This window comes from Taudactylus pleione, unplaced genomic scaffold, assembly GCF_031769625.1.
Source record: "Taudactylus pleione unplaced genomic scaffold, aTauple2 ptg000352l, whole genome shotgun sequence".
NCBI lineage: Eukaryota > Metazoa > Chordata > Amphibia > Anura > Myobatrachidae > Taudactylus > Taudactylus pleione.
The window spans coordinates 5355576-5377085 of record NW_028284753.1 but is presented as its reverse complement, the minus strand read 5'-3'; the positions used below and the strand labels follow the sequence as shown (position 1 = coordinate 5377085).

Here is a 21510-nt window from a genome sequence, read left to right as displayed (position 1 = left end):
CATATAATCTAACAATACCCTTTAGCGCATTCACAACCGGCATTTAAATGACCATATGTATCTGAGGTTGGGGGCACCTCATATGTGATTAGCAGCTTGGGGTATAACATATGCCTAAGTAGTGCTGACCCACATTAATAAATATTTACGTTGTCTAATAGGAGCCTATGGGCTTCTTTATGCATTATTCCCTGATAAGGACTAAAATAAAAAATCCCTCCCAGTGTCCCCCGCAGCTCACGCATGCAGATGGACTCCCTGGTCATAGACCCAGAAGATCCCACAGTGCAAAGGACAGCTCTTATCAGAAGAGCTGTCCTTTGTAGTTTTATTCGCAAAACGACATGCATATGGCATTAATAAACACTGCTATGCATGTGGTAAGTGGCAGGATGTACTGTATCTTATTTAAAATATGATGCTTGATTCATCCCACCCCCAGTGTTCTAACCGTGGTCACTCAGCTAATATGGGTAACATAATGTGGTACCCCCATACTGAGCACCAGGCATTGACATGGAGGGGCAAAAGCCACCATCATTTTACCAGTAAAACTATCAGCTGTAGCTCCAAAATGTTAGTAATGGACAGGAGATCTGGTGTTGTGCCTATAGTGACACTCCCAAGAATTGAAGATGCCGCTCTACTCCTATTCAGGATTAGAAGACAAGCAGGGGAGGAAGGGGGAGGGGCAGCCACCTTAACTTTCATTCTGGCCCTGTTGTTAGGTACAAAATCCTTAAAATCAAGATCTGCTAGCAGATCGGTAAAGCAATTAGTCTAGTGTTATCCTTCCTATAATTGGATAATTATATAACATACTTTGTTATTCCTCCTGATGTCATTAAAAATAAACTTGGGATTTCAGAACATGCTGTAGTTTAGAAGCATTCCAAATATGCGTAATATGCATTTTTTACTAGAAGTCATTATAATTTATTTAGCAGTTATAAGCTTAATAAACACTATAACAACTTTAGTTAAACGTCCAATGACCCATTGTAAACACTAGGATGTATCATACATGCCTACTCTCCCACAAGGTACGGGAGACTCCCAATATTACAGGTAGCCCCCCGCTCCCCCGGAAGAGTGGCCGGATCTCCCACATCCCACCCACTTCCTAGTGAAGTAGGCCGGATGGGGAGATAATACTGGGAATCGACGGTCTGTAGGGAAGAGGCGGGGCTAAAATTTAGCAAATCCCCCATTTAGTTCCACACCTCCATACAGACCTGCAATGTGAGGCATTTTGCTTGGTGGGGGCGGGGCCTAATGACGTGAGAGTCTGGCCCCATCCCCTAAAGGGGATGGGGCCCAGGGAGAGGAGGAGATTTTAAAAGTTGGCAAGTATGGGATGTAAGCTTTAATTGTTACCACTAGTCCAGGTAAAGTCCCTGATTGGTATGGTTTGTTACAGATTTGCAGCTATGTTAGTAAATAACCAAAAGAATGGAATTCAATTTTGTGATGAAAGTAAAATCTAACAATTTACTTTTTTCATATTACCACAAAAATGTTGACATTAAAAGCATTGAACAATGAAACCACTATTAGGCCAATAACATTTCAATGCCAAACCATGGACAGGGAACGATAAAACTGCTGTTTTGGTAACACGTATCACTGATATTGATTCCACCCCTAGTGGCCAATATAGCATTATATGCATTTTTGGATGAATAAGCTCAATTTATTATCAATGCTTATAGTAGCAATAACACATTTTTCATATGGGCAATTTATAAAAAGAGTCTTGCCAGGCAGTGGTGTCTCTATGGGTGGTGACACCCAGGGCCTCATTCAGACACGCTCGCAAGCGCTGAGCGCTGGCAAGTGGAGTCGATGTTGAGGCCCTGCGCACTCGCAGCGGCCAGACTGTGCGTGCGCAAGCCCCAGGGCGAGAGAGAAATTCTCTCGCTCCGGGGCTCACTACAAAAGGGGCGGCTGTCGATGGTGATCGACAGCTCGCACCGTTTTGTAGGCGGGGTGGGGGGGTGGCTGGCCAAACGGAGGTGTTCCCAAAGGAACGCCTGCCGTTTGGGGGCGGCCCCACTGACATCACTCTTGATGTCAGTGGTGAGCTTCTGGCTCTATTAGAGCCGGAAGCTCACTGGGGCTTGCGGTAGATAAGACCCTACCACATGGGTCTCATCGCAAGCCTCGATGGTCCATCAATCTGGCCGCTCTCTAAAGCTGTGGGTGGTCACCCACAGCTTAGCGAACAGCCAGGAGGCCGGCTCTTTACAGGGAAGCGGCCGCCCTAATTCTGAGCGGCTCTGAATGAGGTCCCCAGTACAGTACCTAGGAACTCATATTGTGTATGCAAAAGGGGGTGTGACCTTGTGACAGCTAGGCCATGCAGCCGATGTGTGACATTTTGGGGGCATGACTGCGAGTAATGCCCCCATTTTTATAATGCTGCAGACTTGCCTAGGTCTTTGGGAGCTGCTGGGCAGCCCCCAGCCTCTCCCAGCACAGTGGAGGATGCATGTATGATCATATCATCCATTACTGCTGCTGCTCTGCTCAGTGACACCACCCAAGGGTGACACCAAAATAGTAGCTCAGCTCTGCTATTTTGGGGTCAACCCTTTGGATAATATCACGTGGTGTGGCTTATACCCCCCTAGTGACACTACTGTTGCCAGGGCATGGCACCGAAAAGAGCATGTCCCAGTGAAGACTTAAAAGTAAAGTTGATCAGCTTGGTTTTGCTGAAAACAGAACACACTGGGGGGTAAATTTACTAAGCTGAGAGTTTGCAAACTCTGGAGAGTTTGGGCATTTTTTCCCACTCTCAAATTTACTAATCCCAAACTCGGGAGAGAAATCTCGTTTACTACGGGAAAATACTGGAGTATTAGCAAACTCTCTTCAAGTCACCATCAGCAAAACTCGAGAACCTTTTCACTGGTGAAGATAGGATTCTGGAATTTACCAAGCAGAGTTTCTAAACTCTCAATAGATGGGAAAACTCTCCTGTAAAAACTTGTGAACTAATTTTACCTGCCTATGATCTGTGAATTTGTCAGAAACATACACAGATCACTGTGATCCATGTATGTTTCGGCCTGCAAATTGTGAAAAAAAGGTTACAAGTAAAAAAAATTACATAGGGCTCCCCTCCTAAAGCTTAACAAGCCCCGGACTTGCCAGCCAGTCCTGGTTCTTAAAATGACAAGGGAAAAAATGTGTAGGGTTCCACTGTAATTTAAGAACGAGCAAAGGGCAGCAGGGACAGAGCTGGTTTTAAATATAGGGATAAAAGAAATTGGCGTGAGGTTACCCCTATATTTAAAACCAGCTCCAGACCCTTTCTAGCGGGGGACTGATGCCACGGCCAGGGGTGCCCATTCACCGGGCCCCTCCAGGTGCAGCATCAGCCCTGACCACTAGTCAGCCCAGGCCTGGAGAGTTGAGGACCCCCCCAATAAAGGGGTCCCCATCTCCAGGGCACCCCTGTCCTAGGCTGATAGCCCGTGGCTATCCCTCCCACCCCTGGGCGGTGGGTAGTGTATGTGTAGTGTGTAAAAATTTGAATAATTCACATTGTCTTTACAGTGAAACTACAGGTCTCAGCAAGCCTCCTCAGCATGCTGGTACTTGGAGAACCACAAGTACCAGCATGCAGGGCATTAAGGGCCTGCTGGTCCGTGTAGTTCACCTGTAAAGAAATGTGTTGGCAATTGTTCACATCCCCTTCTCAACGTAAAAGTATCCAATGGAAGTGCCTGTAAAAAAAAGATCCAATACTCACCTTTTGTACCACAATGTTCTCCGCAGTAATCCAAATAGGGCCCATGACACACTATATCTACATGCTACAGCATGTAGATACAGTGACGCTAATGACAGCTCAGGGAGAATGAGGTATCAATAGTGTCAGGCGCAAGCCAATCAGCGGCGGCTTCCATTAGCGGCCGCTCATTGGCTGGGACCCATGTGGAGGAGTCGCTCATTGGCTAAGTCCACATGGGTCCCAGCCAATGAGTGGCCGCTAAACCTGCTACTCGGGGGAGAAATCTCTTGTAAAACCTGCTACTCGGGGGGAGAAATCTCGTTCTACTTCACCATCTGCCATCTCACTCTCAGCTAAACTCACTTCTTTGTAAATTTGTGAGTCTCCGGAGCTTCAAATCATCAGAGTTTCAGTGAAGCTAAGCGAGCTGATAAAAAAGCAAACTCTCCCAGACTCGATTCTTAGTAAATTTAACCCTGGGTGTTTTAAGTCATGCCTCGGTTCCCACAGCCAAATATGGGTCTCAAATCGAGGCAAAACATAATCCTGGAAATGCCGGACCTCGCGTGGGGTTCCCCTTCCAAACTGTCAACCAGCCTCAAACTAGTTAGCCCAGGGTGGAATTCCCTGGAAAGTGGGATTCCAGAAATAAAATGGGTTCCCCCCTTCCAATGAACAAACGGCTCTTCCATACAATCCCCCCTCTCCTTGCTTTGAGTATGTGGGTAATAGAAAAATAATAGTTAATAATATTGTTCTTTACAGGCAGACTACAGGTTCCAGCAAGCCAGCCTTGGAACAATAGAAAAATATATCCCAGTATGCCCAGCTCGCATCAGTAGTCCACCTGTAAGGAAAATATTAAAATAGCCAGAATACTGGGACACCAAAGCACCAAAGGTGTAATCCTTTATTTTATAAAACAAACACAAATGCCATTCTTAACAAATCCTTGTGTGGCCTTCTCTTTAGTCCATGTAGACATTCAAAGGTCTTGGTAAAATAATACGATTACCAATCCCCACAGAGATGCATTGCACTCTGTACAGTGCCTAAACCAAAATGACTGATCACTCCCATTGAGATGAATGGGAAAACTCTGATAGGTTGAGAGAGGCGCTCCCATGCTCTCAGCCAATCATCGCTTCCCTATTCATATCAATGGGGTCCCATCTTTCCGAGCAATTCCAGCTCTGTGCTGACCAGTTTGAGAATGGTTAATGTCATTGAATGGGGACCCCACACTATGGGCCTCATTCAGAGGTGGTCGGAGGATGCAAGCGGTCGCTCAGAAACTGGGCGGCCACTTGCATCCTGACCGCCCGCCTCTGTTGCAGTCGTTAGGCTGTGGGTTAACACCCACAGCTCTAACGACCGCTCGGGTGATGGTCGCGATGGTCAGAGACCATCGCGACCATCGGGGCTGAAGACGAGACCCTAGGGTAGGATCTCACTTGTCGTAAGCCCCGGAGAGCATCTGGCTCTGTCAGAGCCGGAAGCTCTCCACTGACATCACTAGTGATGTCAGTGGGGCCTCCCCCAAACGGCAGGCATTCCCATGGGAACGCCTCCGTTTGGGCTGCCACCCCCCCGGCCCGCCTTCCAAACGGGGCGAGCTGTCAATCAACATCGACAGCTCACCCCCTTTGGAAAGAGACCCGCTACGACCGGCGTTGTCGGTCGTAGCGGGTCTCACGCATGCGCACGAGGGAGCCGGCTCCCTCGTGCGCATGCGCACTGGCAAAACATCGAGACGGCCGTGTGGTCGTAGACCATACGGCCGTCTCTGAATAAGGTCCAATGTCTCCTTGCTATGGCATTATGCCCCTGCTGGTTCAGCCTGGTGCTGGTTATTGGAAAATAGGGGAAAACCCATGCCATTTTACCCCCTATTTTCCAATACCAGCCCATGATGAGAGGTCCAGGGCTGAATAATGATTTTGGGGTGGACCACAAGCATTTTTTTTTTTTTTTAACTATTTAGCTCCGGCAAGCAGCATCTAAACTAATGGCTTTAGAGAAAAATTCTGGTAACATATTATATTTTCTACTAGGCTTTTAATTTTTGACTATTACTATAGTTCTTGATTAATGAAAACATTATATGGGGTTGTATAATTTATTACACTGCCATCCTGGCAGCCACTGCTGTTCTACACTATGTAGATAAAGTGATTGCACAAATCGATCAACAAGATTTTGTAGACGTCAGTGCTTTGTAGGTCGTCCACGTGCAGTGATTGCTGCAGACACCCTTCTTGGCAAACTATCCACAAGTTCCTGGATAACAGCAGGGCAGCATGTTTTGCATTTCTGTCTTAAGTAAAGTGACCAACTGTGGCATTGAAAATGGTCGGGTTGGCCTAGAATGTACCCGTCACTCAAATTCCACCCAGATGTTCTCAGTGGGGTTAAGATCAGAACTCCGAGCTGGCCAGTCCATTCAGGTTACCGAATTTTCTGTATACCAGTCTAGTGTTTCCCTGGAAACATGACAGGTGGCATCGTCATCCTGATAAAAACATTTGTTGCTTCCATACAACTGCCACAATGTAGGGAGCACAGAGTTATCGAGAACATCTCTATACTTAGGGGTAAATTTACTAAGATGGGAGTTCTATTAATAAGTGATGTTGCCCATAGCAACCAATCAGATTCTACTTCTCATTTATCTATCACCTTCTAGAAGATAATACCTGGAATCTGAATGGTTGCTATGGGCAACATCACTTCTTAATAGAACTCCCATCTTAATAAATTTTCCCCTTAGAGTTAATGTGACCATGCATCACAACTAGTGGACCATAGATGCCTACCCTCCAGATTCCTGCGGGAGACTCGCGATTTAATATAGAGTCTCCTGCTACCCTGGAAAATTGAATAAAACCCTTGTATTCCCAATTGCCCTGTCGGGAATGCAGACTGCGCATGCGCAAGGTGAAGGGGACAGTGTCTAGATGACAGGAGGTGGCCACGGGACTACATCTCCCATCAACCCCCAAGTTTGCATCTGTTGATCTCACCCTACAGGCAGATGCAGCCTGGACAGCTCCTCCCCATCAGTTCTGCCAAGCGTCTCCTCCTCCAATCACACAACAGCGGCAGCTGGAGAATGGGGGCAGGCAGCCGGGGACTCTCAGCAAGGTCTGCAGCACCAGTCAAACCCCTCTCTTCCTCCACCCACGGTGGATGACTCTGCTTGGTTGGGATGACCGCACTTCCAGCAGGTGGGTGAAGCCACTCAGTTGGAATGGCCACACTTCCAGCAGGTTGGTGATGCCTGCTCCGCAGTCCGCGGGATCCATGAAAGCAGGGTGGGTTATGTGACAGCTGGCCCTGCTCTCATTGGCTGCCTTGGCTGCCAGTATATGGGTGGGTAGTCGGGGGACAACTGCTAGCTGGATTGGTGAGGGCGTGTTCAGTGGGAAGTGGGTGTGTTTTACACCATAGTGGAAAATTAAAGAAAAATGTATTGTGACTGTCATTGTCATATAGTCAAGTCTGTGCTGTACTATAGCAAAGCAATGCCTATAATGTGCTATAGTCGTGTCCTCAGTCATGTATGTAGTGTCCTATAGTCATGTGGGTCTCAGCTAATAGGAATATATACGCCCATCGGTTGAGCTAGACACACCCTTTGGGTGGAGTGGACCCCACCCCGCCCCTAACGGCGCGCCACGCATTCTCCTGCCATCTGCAACCTTCCTGAAACTGTTTTTCAAAAGTAGGCAGTATGCAGTCGACCCATGCCAAACTAGCTGAAACATGGGGTGTCTAAATCACTTTTGTCTACATAGGGCCATATTCAATTAGAAGCGAAAAGCCGTTTTCCCGCAAAAAAGTATTGCGGATCAGGGCTTTTCACGTTGTCAGAACTTATTATCTCCAAATTCAATTCCAGACGGTTTTCGTCTACGCGGAAAGTCAATGCAATGCAATAGACGAAAAAGACTCGCCTCTGAATAGCAGGAGAAAAGAAGTGCAACATTTTTAATTTGGGGAGCAAACGTGGGAAAACCACTCAAAACCCTTGGGACAGCCCCCAAAGGACAGCTGCATCAAAAAATCCATGGAAAAAACATAAGAACACCCCAAAAAAGTACTTTCATTTTGGGAGCAAAACAGTACAAAGTGGGGAGGCAAGCATAAAAACTAGCTAAATAGACTTCTTGGGGTGCTGTAAGGAGGGCCAAGTGTTTTTGGGATTGCAGGTGCATGTATGAGGGTGGTTTTCACATTTTTTTTTTAAAGTTCACTTTAGAGACATAAAAATATGCTAGTATCCATTTTCAAGTACCCAAATTTGACAGGACTACTTATTTTCACACAAAAATACTGCTTAATGCCATTCTTTACCATTTGTGCAAAGACGCTAATAAGAAGCTATTGAAACAATTTAAGTACCCCAAACTGTTTTATTAGGGCTATTCGGACACATCCACATTGTTCCCCAATGTTAGTGCATCTTTTTGGGGGGTTCAGGTTGATTTCCCCAATTCTGACAGCACTTTCCGCCTGATCTGAATTAGCTGCTTCAAGTTTTTGTGTGGTTCGTAAATTTAATATGGCGAATAGCGGGGACGCGCACGATAAGTTTCTGCATCCAAAGCACGCGATATCAGCGAAAAGTTGGACAGGCAAAACTTTTCCGCGGGTGCGAAACTAATTGAATACCGCCCATAGTGTATATTCTTTTAAACTGCCATGTATTTGTGCCGCTGCTCTGTCGCTTACTTTAGCCAGCCAGGTCGCTGCAGCCTTTGGCCAATATTGGTGAAAACAATATGGTGAGCTGTGAAGTGATCAAAATTGACCGGACATACCTGGAAATAAATGTTATTGATGTTAATAATACTGTACTGTAAAACAGGTCCAAATTACATGACTTTAGATGTTTTTATAATTTTTTAAAAACAAATCCAGAACCAAAACAATTGAGGGTGGTTTTGCCAAAACCCGATGAAGATTTAGAACTAAAACTTGGGCATCTGTGCACATCTCTACTAAAAAGTAAAGCAGTGGTTCTCAAACTCAGGGCCTGATTCTGACCCGGTCGCAAGTGCTGTGCGCTCGCAACTGGGTCAATGGTGGGCAAGTGTGCATGCGCACGACGGAGCCGGCTCCGTCGTGCGCATGCGCGAGACCCGGATAGCGACGGGCAATCCGTCGCTCCGGGTCTCGTACCAAAGGGGACGTGCTGTCGATGTTGAGCGTCAGCACGCCCCCTTTGGTGGGCGGGCAGGGGGAGTGGCTGCCCAAATGGAGGCGTTCCCATGTGAACGTCTCCGTTTGAGGGCGGCCCCAATGACATCACGAGTGATGTCAGTGGGAGAGATTTCAGCTCTGTTAGAGCCGAAAGCTCTCTGGGGCTTGCGGCAATGAGACCCTACCACAAGGGTCTCGGCGCAAGCCAGATGGTCGCGATGGTCTTGACCATTGCGACCATCTTCCTGGCTGCTCTCTATAGCTGTGGGTGGTCACCCACAGCTATGCGGCCGGGAGGCCGTTCTAAAAAAAAAAAAATAGCCCGGCCCTGATTCAGAGCGAGCACTCTGTCAGAGCATCCGGCTCTGAATCAGGGCCTCAGCCCTCAGGACACCACACAGGTCACATTTTCCAGGTCACTCAGCTGGTGTATTCATTACTCACTGACACATTTCAAAAGAGCCACAGGTAGAGCTAATTATTTCACTTGTGAATCTGTGAGGAGGCCTGGAAAACATGCACTGTTTGGCGTCTTGAGAACTGAGGGCCTGATTCCGAGCCGGTCGCTCTGACAGAGCGCTTGCTCTAAATCAGGGCCGGTCTGTTTTTTTTTTTAGAACGGCCTCCTGGCCGATCGCATAGCTGTGGGTGACCACCCACAGCTATAGCGAGCGGTCAGGAAGATGGTCGCGATGGTCAAGACCATCGCAACCATCGGGCTTGCGACAAGACCCTTGTGGTAGGGTCTCGTTGCCGCAAGCCCCAGAGAGATTTCGGCTTTAACAGAGCCGAAATCTCTCCCACTGACATTACTCGTGATGTCAGTGGGGCCGCCCTCAAACGGAGGCGTTCACATGGGAACGCCTCCGTTTAGGCAGCCACTCCCTCGGCCCGCCCACCAAAGGGGGCGTGCTGTCACTCAACATCGACAGCACGCCCCCTCTGTTGTGAGACTCGGAGTGACGAAGTGCCCGTCGCTATCCGGGTCTCGCGCATGTGCACCACGGAGCCAGCTCCGTTGTGCGCATGCGCACTGGCCCACAATCGACCCGGTTGCGAGCGCACAGTGCTTGCGACCGGGTCTGAATCAGGCCCTGAGTTTGAGAACCTGTAAAGTGATCAATTAAGCAATCACTTTACTTCCATGTTCGGAACTGAAGAATAACTGATTATGGGCCTGATTCAGAGCCGGACGCTCTGAAAGAGCGCTCGCTCTGAATTAGGGCGTTTTTTCTTTGTGCAGCCTCCGGGCAGCTCGCATAGCGGTGGGAGACCACCCACAGCTATTGCGAGCGGCCAGGTGATGGTCGCGATGGTCAAGACAATCGGGCTTGCGATGAGACCCTTGTGGTAGGGTCTCGTGGCTGCAAGCCCCAGAGAGATTTTGGCTCTAACAGAGCCGGAATCTCTCCACTGACATCACTTGTGATGTCAGTGGGGCCGCCCCCAAACGGCAGGTGTTCACATGGGAACGCCTCTGTTTGGGCAGCCACCCCCACGGCTCGCCCAGCAAAGGGGGCGAGCTGTCACTCAACACCCACAGCTATTGCGAGCGGCCAGGTGATGGTCGCGATGGTCTCGACCATCACGACCATCGGGGCTTGCGACGAGACCCTTGCGGTAATGTCTCGTTCCCACAAGCCCTAGTGAGCTTCTGGCTATTAATAGAGCCGGACGCTCACCAAGCGGCAATCGTTCCGTCGGGAGCGCCTCCGTTTGGCCAGCCACCCCCCGTGCCCGCCTCCAAAACGGTGCGAGCAGTCGATCAAAATCGTCAGCCACCCCCTTTTGGTGCGAGACCCAGAGCGACGGAGCACCCGTCGCTAGCCGGGTCTCGCGCATGCGCATGTCGAAGCCGGCTCCGGCGTGCGCAGTGGCCAAACATCGACCCGCTCGCGAGCGGGTCTGAATCAGGCCCTATGTACAGCCAGTAGTCTTTACATGTGCAAGTGGTAAATACTGGTGGGGGATGTAGCCCATATGCTAACATGGCCAAGCTCTGAAAAATAAAGCTTTTTTGGAGCTTGATAAATGGTGAAATGTTGCTGAAACTTGTACTTAATTTGTGATCGTAAAGATAGGGTCCACATCACAGAAGATATTGGTCTATGGCTCTGATTCAGAGCCGCTCGCTGCCGGTGGTAGCTCGCTGGTCTGAAGGGCGTTTTTATTTTTGGAGACCGGCCTCCTGTGACTACCCACAGCTTTAGCAAGCGGCCAGGTGATGGTCGCGATGGTCACAACCATCAGGGCTTGCGACGAGACCCTTGTGATAGGGTCTCGTCTGCCGCAAGCCCCAGTGAGCTTCTGGCTCTAATAGATCAACATCGACAGCCGCCCCTTTTGGAAACGAGCACCGGAGCAAGTGATTTCTCACTCGCTCCGGGGATCGCACACCGCGTGTGCACACTACCCGGCCTTCGACCCGATTGCGAGCGGGTCTGAATCAGGCCCTATGTACTAAGGGAAGAAAAGTGGTAAAAACGGTAAAGGCAGAGAAAATCCCTGTACATACCGCTTCGCAGTATGTACTAAAGGGATTTTCATTGCCTGCAGTCTGCCAGCGCTAAGAGCAGAATACAATATCACACTGCACCTGGGTCGCTTAACTCTGCCATAGCCACCTATGGCAGCGCTATGTGTCCCAAATGTTACTGAGAGGAGAGGGCACTTACCATTGGTTGCCTCCTTCAGTGTCGATTTTGCCTTCTCTCGGCTGACCGAGATTTCTAGGCCTCTTCCTCTCAACTACAGCGGCCGGCTGCGTGATCCCATGGGTCACCTTAGCCAGCCGATGTTATGCAGATTATCCCGTGCTGCTTTGGACAACACAGCTCAGATAAATAATGCACAGAGGGCCTGATTCAGAGCTGCTCGCTCTGACAGAGAGCTTGCTCTGAATCAGGGCCGGGCATTTTTTTTTTTTGGATTGGCCTCTTGGCCGCTCGTATAGCTGTGGGTGACCACCCACAGCTATTGCAAGCGGCCATGATGATGGTCGCGATGGTCAAGACCATCATGACCATCGGGCTTGCGACGAGACCCTTGTGGTAGTTTCTCGTGGCCGCAAGCCCCAGAGAGATTTCGGCTCTAACAGAGCCGGAATCTCTCCACTGACATTACTCGTGATGTCAGTGGGGCTGCCCCCAAACGGCAGGCGTTCTCATGGGAACGCCTCCGTTTGGGCAGCCACCCCCTCGGCCTGCCCAAAAAAGGGGGCGAGCTGTCACTCAACATCGACAGCTCGCCCCCTTTGGTGAGAGACCCGGAGAGACGGAGTGCCCGTCGCTAACCGGGTCTCGCGCATGCGCATGACTGAGTCGGCTCCGTCGTGCGTATGCGCTGTGGGCCACCATCGACCCAGCTAAAGATTTTATCATGGGACTGAGGGCCTGATTCAGTGCCGCTCGTAAGCGGCCGCTCGTTCGCTCCGAGCGATGTTCGCACATCTGCGCATGCGTATGGGTCATAATGCGCATGCCCCAACCAGTCAGTGCGGTCGGAAATCGAGCGCTCGCAAAATAGCGAGTGCCTGCTAATTTGAGTGACAGGATGAGGCGTTTGTGGGTGGTAACAGGGGAAGGTGCTTGAAAACGGGGAGTGGTGATCCGAACGCAGGCGTGCCAAACTGTCAAAACGGGCGTTTTAAGGGTGTGCATAATTAACAAAGCAGCGTCATCGGCCACGTCACTTGGTTGTCTCTTAGCCTGAACTGTTCGCATGATTGCGGTAGGAAAATCCAACCACAAGCACTGCGAGCAGTTCAGACGCCTTTTGATGTACTCGATTAATCTAATAAATAGCGGAGATGACGTAGGATGCGAGGGGCCAGTGGGCGTCTTTACAAAATAGCGAGTGCATGTTTCGTTCGCTCGCTTGCTCAGACATAGAGGCGTCAACAGACCGCAAAGAGCGAGCGCTCAATTTAAATAGCCTGCTCCTTTTTCTGAACGAGCGAGCGCAAATAGCGTCCGGCTCTGAATCAGGCCCTGTGTCCCTGTCACTGTTTATATTCCATACGGTCTTGCAACAGTTATCTGTTGAGTCAGAGTGCTGTATGATATATAATCAAATGGTACTGTACGCTCACTTCTCTAAACTACTGTATAACTTTGGTTACAAATGGTACGCTCTTTGTAGTTGGTGATTTGGGGGCTTCACTCCAGGTACTTGGCCACATGACTTTGTAATCCTTTTTAATCTATAAAGGCTGCTAGACCTTATTAAGCTGTTGTAGCCAGTGGTATGGTTCATTCAGGTTTTGTACATGTGTAATCAAAGTAATAAACATAGAAAGAGTTGCACAGGCGTAAAACAGGAGGTAAACATTTTACCTGGAAAACATCTAAAGCAAAACAACATCCAATACTTGAACACTTGTCTGTGTGTTCCTGCAATCAGCTTATTCATGCACCAGCTTTGATCACTGCTTGGACACTCCCTGCTGAATTGCTTGCAGCTCCTAGTTTTTCCAGCTGTTTCTTCATTATTCATACTTGCCAACCCCCCCCCCCCCCCTTATTGTCAGGGAGACTACCTGAAATAGCAGCAATCTCTCTGATTGCACCATAAGGCCCCCATACATCAGAGATTGATTGCAGCAATCGTGCAATTTGCAATCGATTGTGTATAAAAATCTTTCCCTTTTTCAATCGATTGTGGAAATTCTGCAATCGATTGAAAAAGGGAAAGATTTTTATACACAATCGATTGCAAATTGCACGATTGCTGCAATCAATCTCTGTTGTATGGTGGCCTTTACTCCCATTATGAAGCCTTAAACAGCATACACACACAACGATTTTTTTGAACGATTATCGTTTAACGATAATAGTTTTAAAAATTGTTCACTTTCTGAGTCAAACGATGAACGATTATCGTTCATGCGCATTCACGTTTGTAGTTTAGTCATACTTGTCAACTAAATGATTTTCATTAAGGGAATATGCAAAAATCGTTTGTAGTTCCAAAAAATCGTTCATTACACTTTAAAAAATCTGACAGATAATCTGACTGAAAATCATTCATAAAATCGTTCATAAAATCATTGGTAACAAAATCGTTGTGTGTGTATGCAGCTTTTATATTTAAAAACCCCCCAGAGATATATACATTCAAATAGGATAATTAGTATAATTTCTCTGCATTGATTATATGGTACAATGGTCCCTATGGCTACATGCATTTTCTGAAAAGTATCAGTGTGTTTTCATCAACAAATAGATCTTACTAACTGCTTTTGGGCATGTTTACATTTGGATGTAAGTCAGTATTATGAGACACCTCTCAGATATAGCCGTACATGCTCACTTTAACGCCGCGCTCATAGGTATTGCAGACCCTTCAACATGACCCGTTCCACCAGGTACAAAATGCTCTGCTTCTAGACTTCCCATCTGAAGGTGCCCACACACATACCGACTTTTCATCCAATTTGGCCGATTTCGACGAATCGTGACGACAGATCATGTAAACAATGGCCAAATCGTGAGTTTCTACACTTGATCACGATGCCGATGCGCGTCCCCGCTCGTCGTACATTGCATCTTCAGATCTGCCGTGCTGTAGGGCAGATTAGCCAATCTGGGATACAATGCACTGGCTGCACGATAGATCTTAAGTCAGATTGGACATTTTTAACTCTAAATCGTGACCGGGACTGCCTGGGGAGAGTTCAGGGAGAGTTCAGGGGAAATCGTGTACATTGGCTGATTGGGAGCAAGTCGGTATGTGTGTGGGCACCTTAAGTTATGATTGCAGCCACCTGTGTTGAAACACCCTTCTCATCAATTAACTAGTTCAACACAAGTGACTGCAATCATAAATTAAGTGGGAAGTCCAGGAGCAGAACATTTTGTACCTGGTGGAATGGGTCATGTTGGTGGGTTGGGGTGTTGTTTTCACAATCTCCCTGAAATGCTTTTTCAAAAATAGGCAAGTATGATTATAATTTATACCTCTTAACCTCGCTGTTTTTTTATACTCAACTCCATTTAAAACTTACCTCACACACCCTCTTACATGTGCTCATTTTCCCTACCCTCCAACATGACCCGTTCCATTAGGTACAAAACACTCTGCTCCTGGACTTCCCTCCTAATGTATGATTGCAGCCACCTGTGTTGAACTAGGTAATTGATGAGACAGGTGTTTCAGCACAGGTGACTGCAATCATACATTAAGAGGGAAGTCCAGGAGCAGAGCATTTTGTACCTAATGGAATGGGTCATGTTGGAGGGTCTGATTTTCATATTTCTCCAATTGTTATGAATAACCTTTACACCTTCTTATTTATGCTCCTATTCACCAATTACTCCCTCTATCACTGCTGTTTATTGTGTGCTACACTCGAGTAGTCACCTCTCTTCTTCTGACATCTCTCCAATGGTACTGCTTTCACTCCTGGTACTTGATTGTAATTGCCACTTTATGGGGTAAATTTACTAAGATGAGATGTTGCCATAGCAACCAATCAGATTCTACTTCAACATTTAACTAACACAGTGGTGTCAAACTCAGGCACTCCAGCTGCAGTGGAACTACACATGCCAGCATGCAGTGCCACAGTTTTGCTATTAGGGCATGCTAAAACTGTGGCAGGGCATGCTGGGATATGTAGTCCCACAAAATCTAAAGGGCCCGAGTTTGACACCACTGAACTAGCACCTTCTAGAAGATAACTAGAATCTGATTGGTTGCTATGGGCAACATCTCCACTTCTAAAAATTCTCACATTAGTAAATTTACCCCTATGTCTCCACCATTGTTTTGCTGTGCTGTTGTTTTACCATATTGTTTACGTTGTCATTGTCACACTTCACTCTATTTTACTTGCACTGTGTCTGGAGGACTGCATTCAAAAACCCTTCTGCGAGTTTGGTTACCCTCTACGTCAAGTACATGCTTTGTGTACATAATCCTTACAGAATTCCTTGCATACACATAACATTCCTGCCTCTCCCATCTAATTACCACTTTGCTTTCTGCACGTACTGACTGTTTTGCTTTTCGGCCTCACACAGTTGATACTGTGTTAATAATATACCTTCAACCTTCAGTGCCTGTATGACAGGGGTATTCAACATGTGGCCCTCCAGCTACTGTGGTACTACACATCCCAGCATGCCCTGCCACAGTTCTAGCATACCTTAATAGTAAAACTGCAGCAGGGTATGTTGGGAGGTGTAGTTACACAGCAACTTGTGGGCCTCATGTTGAATAACCCCCCCTGCTCTATGGTTAATACTGCCAGTCCTGTGTAATAAATTGTTTGGATTTACCAGTACTGGTTAGGACTCCCTGGTGTAAATTTACTAAGAATCTTGTTTGGTCCAAGTTGAAACACTCACAGCATCGCTGAAACACGGGAGACTTTTGACAGTTGACTTGAAACACACAAATTTACCATGAATCGTGTTTTCCTGAATCCTGTTTTTCAATGGTGTATGTGTTCCCAGAGTTCCCTGTATCTGACCGCAGCCAAACACACCCGGACATGCAGCCTGCACATATCAGTGAGATACGAGCGGGCTATATGTATATATTCTGTTTAAAAAAAATGTAAAAATAATAGAAAAAAATAATGTGGGGATCAACCCATACTTGCCTACTTTTGAAAATGACTGTGAGGGAGATTGTAGATGGCTGCAGAATGCTACGCGCCGTTGTGGGGGGCGTGGTCTGCTCCACCCAAAGGGCGTGTCTAACCACACACACACACACACACATATCCTATGAATAGATTCATACACAGGGGCCCATTTATCAAAGTGCATTTGAGGTAAATTCCCCGAAAACACCTGTTTTCGGGGGTTTACCTCAAATACTTAGTATCCCCCGAATGTATGAAGGAGGGACCGCAGCAGGTATCGGAGATACCTGCTGCGATCCCTCCATTGCCGCCGGCAGCCGCCTCCCCAATAGGCTTCTATGGGTGATGCGATGCTGCCAAATGTATCAATATCAGGAATGCGAAGCATTCCCGATATTGGCCCCAGCAGCTAACGCTATCTAAAGATAGCGTTAGCCGCTGTTTCCTATGGGCACTTACCGCATATCAGCCGGCGGAGGGATCTGCCAGATCCCTCCGCCGGCAATCGGCGCCGCTCATGTGCAGTCCGCGGGACTGCGCATGCGCAGAAGCCCCGACTGCCCTCCGGAGACATCGCAGGGTCGGGCTCTTTTCGGAGCCCGTCTCCCTGCATGTCCCGGATAATACATCCGGCAGATAGGATCTCATTTTGCAATGCGATCAGGGGCGGTACTGCATGCCCTGATCGCATTGCAAAATGCGATCATTAATAAATGGGCCCCACAGTCACACACAGTCTCAGCACATCCCATGAATAGATTCACACACACACAGTCTCTCACACACATCATATGAAGATTTCACCTCCCCACACACACACACACATCACATACTACACACACACACACATACATCACATTAGTACACACACATACATCACATTACTACACATACATCACATTACTACACACACATACATCACATCACATTACTACACTTCACATTACTACACATTCATCACATTACTACACACACATACATCACATCACATTACTACACTTCACATTACTATACATTCATCACATTACTACACACACATACATCACATTACTACACACACATACATCACATTACTACACACACACACACATCACATTACTACACATACATCACATTACTACACACACATCACATTGCTACATATCACATTACTACACACATACATCACATTACTACACACACATACATCACATTACTACACATACATCACATTACTACACCCACACATACTGTACATCACATTACTACACACACATACATCACATACAAACACACAGTAATAGATCTCCCTCCCTCCCCCACGGCACTGACATGAGTTATACATGTGGCAAGGGCTGCAGTGAGCTCTAACACTCACAGTCTCAGGCAGCTCCTCTGTTTTCAGTGTCCTCCGGCGTCGGCTCCTCCCCCCTCCATCCTCTGTCATCACAGGCTGGCCAGGGAATGCTGGGAGCATCAGTCTCTCCCAGCAGCAGTCTGTGAGCAGGGAAAGGCGTGCCCAGGAGACCTCACAGCAGCCACACTCCTGCCTCCCTGCACCCGGTGAGTGCGCCCCTGCGTCTTAAGCTCGGGCCCCGCCCCCTTTACCTCCGGACTCGCGCATGCACAGTCCGGATTTTTAGACAGGGCAGAGGGAATGCGGGGGATTCAACTTACTTTACGGGGTTGCGGGAGCTCCCACCTTTATTCGGGAGACTCCCGCGAAAATCGGGAGGGTAGGCAACTCTGGATCAACCCCAAAAGCTTAACCAGCCCCAGACTCTGGCCCTGATTCAGACCCGCTCACGAGCGCTGAGCACTCGCAAGCGGGTCGATGTTGCTGAAGTGCGCATGCGCACGACGGAGGCGGCTCCGTCGTGCGCATGCGCGAGACCCGAATAACGACGGCCAAGCCGTCGTTATGGGTCTCTCACCAAAGGGGGCATGCTGTCGATGGTGATTGACAGCACACCCCCTTTGATGGGCATGTCAGGGGCGTGGCTGCCCAGACGGAGGCGTTCCTATGGGAACGCCTACCGTCTGGGACCGGCCCCACTGACATTACTAGTGGGAGTGCTTTTGGCTCTGATAGAGCCAAAAGCACTCCAGGGCTTGCGGCAGCGAGACCCTACCGCAAGGGTCTTGTCGCAAGCCCGATGGTCGCGATGGTCTTGACCATCATTTTGGCTTTTCGCTATAGCTGTGGGTGGTCACCCACAGCTATGCGAGCGGACAGGAGGCCGCTCCAAATAGTAAGAGGGCCGGCCCTGATTCAAAGCAAGCGCTCTGTCAGAGCGTCCGGCTCTAAATCAGGGCCTCTGGGAGCCAGTCCTGGTTCTACAAAATACAGGGGACAAAGGGTCTGATTCAGAGCAGGACGCAATTAGCGCTCGCTCGTCCTGAAAATAGGGGTGGCTATTCAAATGAACCGTTCGCTGTTTGCGGTCTGTTCACGCCTCTAGGTCTGAACGAGCGTACAAAACTTGCGGTCGTTTTTTGGGAAACTACGCCCCCTGGCCGCTCGCATCCTACGTCATGTCCGCTATTTATTAGATTAATCGAGTACATCGAACAGGGTATGAACTGCTCGCTATTCTTGTGGTTGGTTTTTGCTACCACAATTTTGCGAGCAGTTCTGGCTTAAAAAAAACCGAGTGACGTGGTCAATGACGCTGCTGTTTTAAATATGCACACCCATAAAACGCCCGTTTTGACCTTTAAGCACACCTGCGATCGGATCAACACTCCCCGTTTTCAAGCACCTTCCCCTGTTACCACCCACATACGCCTCATTCTGTCACTCAAATTAGCAGGCATTCGCTATTTTGCGAGCACATGAATTTCGGCCGCACTGACTGGTTCGCGCATGCGTATAACGATCCGTACGCATGCGCAGTTGGGCAAACATCGCTCGGAGCGAACGAGCTGCCGCTTACGAGTGGCTCTGAATCAGGCCCAAAATGTGTAAGGGTCCCATGTATTTTGTGAACCAGTACTGGGCTCTATGAGCCAGCTCTGGTTTTAAAAATACTGGGGAAAAATTGTGTGAGGTTCCCCGTATTAACACCAGCACTGGTCTCAAACTACCTGGAGTGTAATGCCACAGCCAGGGGACCCTTTTACCGGGTCACCCTGGCCAAAGCATTAACACCCCAAAATAGTCAGCCCAGGCCGTGAATCCCAGGGGAGGTGGGAACCCCCCAATAAAAGGGGTCACCCCTCTCTTGAGCACCTCAGGCCTAGGCTGAATCCCGGGGCTCTTCCCTGCACCCCCTGGTCAGAGGGTGCAGGGGTAATGGTGATAATAATAGATGTACACACACCTTATAAAGTATAAGTTTATTACACACAAAACACACACATGCGCATTGACATTTCTCCTCTTCTGTCCATCAGCTTCTCATGTGCCCTTGGAAAAGCCAGGTAAGTCTTCAACAAGTTGTGTTCTGCTACTACCACTGTATGTATCTGCAGATGCTTGCCCTTTCCCACCAAATGCCACTTGTACCATCAAGCTTGACTTATACTGCATATTTCTGCATTGTGCTGCATTAACCCTGTGTTGTCTCTCATCCTGCTGTTCTACCTGGTTAATAAGCCAATCCCTGGTTAAACTATTCATAGTGTGGACTAGCCTCCATCACACATCACTGACAACTATCAACATAGGTTCAATAGATTATGGGGCAGGCCGCCAGGCTCCCAAGCCACCAGTGTCTACAGAAAAACAATGCCAAGAACTTTGTAACAATACAGAATAAAATTATCTGAGTGAGTACAGAAAAAACCTTTATTCATACCGTGGTTAAAAATGTACAGTGTAAATGCAAGTATGGGATTAGGCAAGATAACTGGTTTAGAGAACCAGTATATGGAAATTTGCTGGTAAAATTATGGAAAGTCATTAGTGATCCCAGTAATGACCTCTACCCTGATGATGTGAATAGAGCTATGGAAACGATATGTCTAGCTGTAGAGCAGCACCTATATTCCATAATTCACGGTAAATGTGAATATGAAATGTGGGTAGCATTACAAATATCTTATGAAGACAAAGACTTAATGAGACAAAACAACCTAAGGTACAGTACTAAGCTAAATGCGTTCAATCATATGAATATATTAATAGGATGCTGTCTATATCTCCGCAATTAACTTCAGTAGGCTTCCATGTAGATGAGGAGAAGGCTGCAATGGCGATGCTGCAAAACCTTATACCAGAGTATGATTTTCTACTAGTAGCTTTGGAGTCAATGCACTGCCAAGTTACCAATGAATGTGCAGTTTCAAGAGTGCATACCTGTTGAGACCAATGCCGAGAATTCCATTCTACTGTCAAAGGGCACAAAACCCAAAAAGTCAAGTGCTTCAAGTGTCACAGGATTGGACATAAGGCCTCAAAGTGCAGAGTAAGTGAACCAAGTAGTACTTGTCATGCAAGCGTGACAAAAAGAAGTCAGCACTAAAGTTAGCTGACAGTCACAGCAAAGATTGCTGGTAAATAGACTCAGGAGCCACAAGGCACTTCAGCTGTAATGAGAGTTGATTTACGTCATTATAGTCATGTTATCTTGTAAATGTTAGAGGAATCAAAGATAATATCTTAAATGCCACAAAAGTCAGGGCAACTACTGTGCGCTTGAGGAGCAAGGGCAAAACAGTTGTGGGTCACTCCATGTCAAGTGGACCAGGGATCCCCACCTGACCATTTCCAATTTTGATAACATTTTACTTGAAGAATGGTTTATATGTCAGACTAACTTTGGGAATTTTTTTAGTTCACAATATGCAATAGTAGCAAAACTATGACTCTCAAAATGGAGGTGGGTGTAACTCAACGACTCCACAGTGCACAATCAGATGGTGAGGGCGATCGTCAAAATTGGTCCACTTGTATATTGAATGACCCTTATCATAGACATAGAACATGTATTGCTTATACCAGATCTAGGAACAAATGTGATTGCCATCATTGTACTGGAAAAGTCCAATT

The 21510-nt window shown here is 47.6% G+C and overlaps 1 protein-coding gene across 6 annotated transcripts in view; it reads right to left on the bottom strand.

The window, feature by feature from the left end:
* The window catches only part of LOC148508634 (uncharacterized), a 282049-nt gene that overhangs the window by 165353 nt on the left and 95186 nt on the right, over positions 1 to 21510 (bottom strand). Inside the window, exon 1 of one of the 6 annotated variants that reach the window (XM_088444246.1) lies at positions 16353 to 16413. The exons of 2 other annotated variants lie outside the window; for them this stretch is intronic. In XM_088444246.1, coding sequence (XP_088300372.1) covers positions 16353 to 16355 — 3 coding nt within the window. In that variant the 5' untranslated portion in view covers positions 16356 to 16413. Of the gene's footprint in view, positions 1 to 14249; positions 14340 to 14365; positions 14625 to 16352; positions 16414 to 21510 lie in introns of those variants that run through there. 3 more of the 6 variants (XM_088444245.1, XM_088444250.1, XM_088444249.1) reach the window with 3 other exon arrangements.